Below are 2500 nucleotides of genomic sequence, written 5' to 3' on the forward strand. Positions count from 1 at the left end.
CACTCTGTGCTGCAGTCTTACAGTAAAATGTTTCAAAAGCTCTCTGCCACATTCAGCCTCACGCAGCTGATGTGTGTCTGCTGCACCCTGATGTGTGTGTGCTCCACCCTGATATGTGTGTGTGTGTGTGTGTGTGTGTGTGTGTGTGTGTGTGTGTGTGTGTGTGTGTGTGTGTGTGTGTGTGTGTGTGTGTGTGTGTGTGTGTGTGTGTGTGTGTGTGTGTGTGTGTGCGTGCGTGCGTGTGTGTGTGTGTGTGTGTGCTCCACCCTGCACAGTCAGGAACATACAGATGAACTGGCTTCAAGCCTGTCTGCCATACTGCATTTGTATTGCAGCTGTGAAGGCCATCTTTTCACAACGTTCACAATCTATTAACTGTAGCTGTGAAGGCCATCTTTTCACTATCTTCACAATCTATTAACTGTAGCTATAAAGGCCATCTTTTCACCATCTTCACAATCTATTAACTGTAGCTGTGAAGGCCATCTTTTCACAACGTTCACAATCTATTAACTGTGAGGAAGGAATTAGAAGTCATTTTTTTTTTTAGAGAGTTTTAGCAGTTACAGAGTTGAAAAGAGTAACATTGAAAGCTTTTGTGTATGACTCATAAGGCTGTTTATATAAAGCGTTCCTAAAATCTTACCACAACAAAGACCAACCCCCTACAGTAATGGTTGAACCTTTACAGTGGTGCTTCAGCGTTCGGTTAAAAGAGACCGTTATTATGGCTGTGCCGGGCGAATCAAAGCACGTTTGGGGCTCAGACCTCGAGACGTGGCCGGTTATTAACCCCGAGTGGCCAACCACGTTGCCTGTTGCATCTATTTTGGCACGAGCATTTAATATAGGTGAGCACGGTTTCTCTGCCCCCACGCGCTCTCAATTCAATTAGATTCAAAAGGCTTTATTGGCATGACTGCATACAATACAACGTTGCCAAAGCATGTTTACATAAAATGTACAAGCACAATTAACATAAATAAATAAAAAACAAACAATAAGCTCTCTCTCTCTCACACACACACTCCGTGCCACTCTCTCTCTCCGCGCGGGCGTTCTCTCTCCGCCGTGTAGACGTTAGGACCGCGCAGACTCGACTCGTAAGTGCGACTAGGCAGTTGGGTGTCTTCTGGAGTCCAGTATTCAGCGCTCTACAACCGGAGTAGACACAGGTCCCCTCTTCCCTTGGCTGAAAAGGATTTAATCGGCTTCAGACGACCGCGATTCTTCCACTCAGCGTCCAGTGGTTTCGGTTTGGGTCGCTCCGGGACCTGCCCTAATCATGGAGCACAACTAATTAGTTTTGGTGCTTTTGTTGTCGGACGAAGAAAGTCTCCGACTCACTTTCCTCTTTCAGTAGAGGCGAGCTCGTAGTTTTCTTTTTCTCTTTTTTTTTGGTAGGGGGTCTGCGTCTCCTGCTTTGTAAAAGCGGCCATCCCCGTGAACGGTGCCCCTTCCTCCGTCTAAAAACGACTCTCTCTCCCCCCCCTGGCTGGATTAAAAAACCTCTTCGCCGTCCCAGCACAATGAATTCGGATATAAACATGTACTTGGGCCGGGAGAAAGCGGGGCTGATGCGCAAAAGAGCTCTTCTACTGAGAAAGGGTTGCAGCTTCGAAATAACAAGGTAGGTGATTTCTCCTTTTTTGGTCGGGGGGGAGGGAGGGGTATTCTGGGGCTGTTTGGGAACACCGCATCGTGTGGCGGAGGGGAATAGACGGCTCCTATCCCACACGGCTATTTTAACGACGCCTAGCGCAGCGTGTGTGTTGGTATACGGCTCCGGTGCGTTTTGGGTGTATTTTCCTTTAGGTGTAGGCTATACCAAATCCACTTCAGACGTGATCCCGTGTGAGGAAAACCTGTAACGTTACTTTCCTAAATCTACGGAATGAGAGGGGGGGGGGGTCTGTCATCTGCAGTGTCGCCCCTCGGGCTTCATCAGGTGCAGACATTGTGTTTGCGCATCTTCTTAGGGGCTTAACTGATTTCTCTCAAGCCCACCATCCCTTCTTCGCTCCCCCCCCCCCCCACCACCACTCCTCCCGGGATCTCCCTTTCTACCGTGAGTGGGTCGGGCTAGCCGTGTAACCTCAACCTGTACCGCCCTCCCCCACTCACGCGGCATATATCAACATTGGTCCTGATAAAACTCAGTGACCCGGGCCATGCGTTTTCAATTGGACAGATATACGACCAGAAGCTCTATTTATCCAGTCAGAGTCTGGGCAGTCACTTCATGTCCATGTTCATGTTCACTCGCGACTGTATTTCAAACGGGTGATGATGACACGGTCTAATTTAGTCAGAAAAAAAAATAACACTGCTGCATTTCGGTCAATACCGGCGCAATTTTTTTTCCATTGAGGGGCAATAAAGTGTCTTGTCAGCACCTCGGTCTTGGCACGAAGTCGGAGAGCGGCGAAGAGGTCAGATAATTATCTGCCCATTATCGGAGTCCATGGTGGACTGCAGCCAGAAGCAGTCTGGAACACCG

The 2500-nt window shown here is 48.7% G+C and overlaps 1 protein-coding gene across 1 annotated transcript in view; it reads left to right on the forward strand.

Annotated features, from left to right (window-relative positions):
• Positions 1-814: 814 nt before the first annotated feature.
• The window catches only part of garnl3 (GTPase activating Rap/RanGAP domain like 3), a 130970-nt gene continuing 129284 nt past the window's right edge, over positions 815-2500 (forward strand). Inside the window, exon 1 of the mRNA XM_042709461.1 lies at positions 815-1630. Coding sequence (XP_042565395.1) covers positions 1530-1630 — 101 coding nt within the window. The 5' untranslated portion in view covers positions 815-1529. The remainder of the gene's footprint in view (positions 1631-2500) is intronic.

Source organism: Clupea harengus, chromosome 12, assembly GCF_900700415.2.
Source record: "Clupea harengus chromosome 12, Ch_v2.0.2, whole genome shotgun sequence".
NCBI classification, from domain to species: Eukaryota; Metazoa; Chordata; class Actinopteri; order Clupeiformes; family Clupeidae; genus Clupea; species Clupea harengus.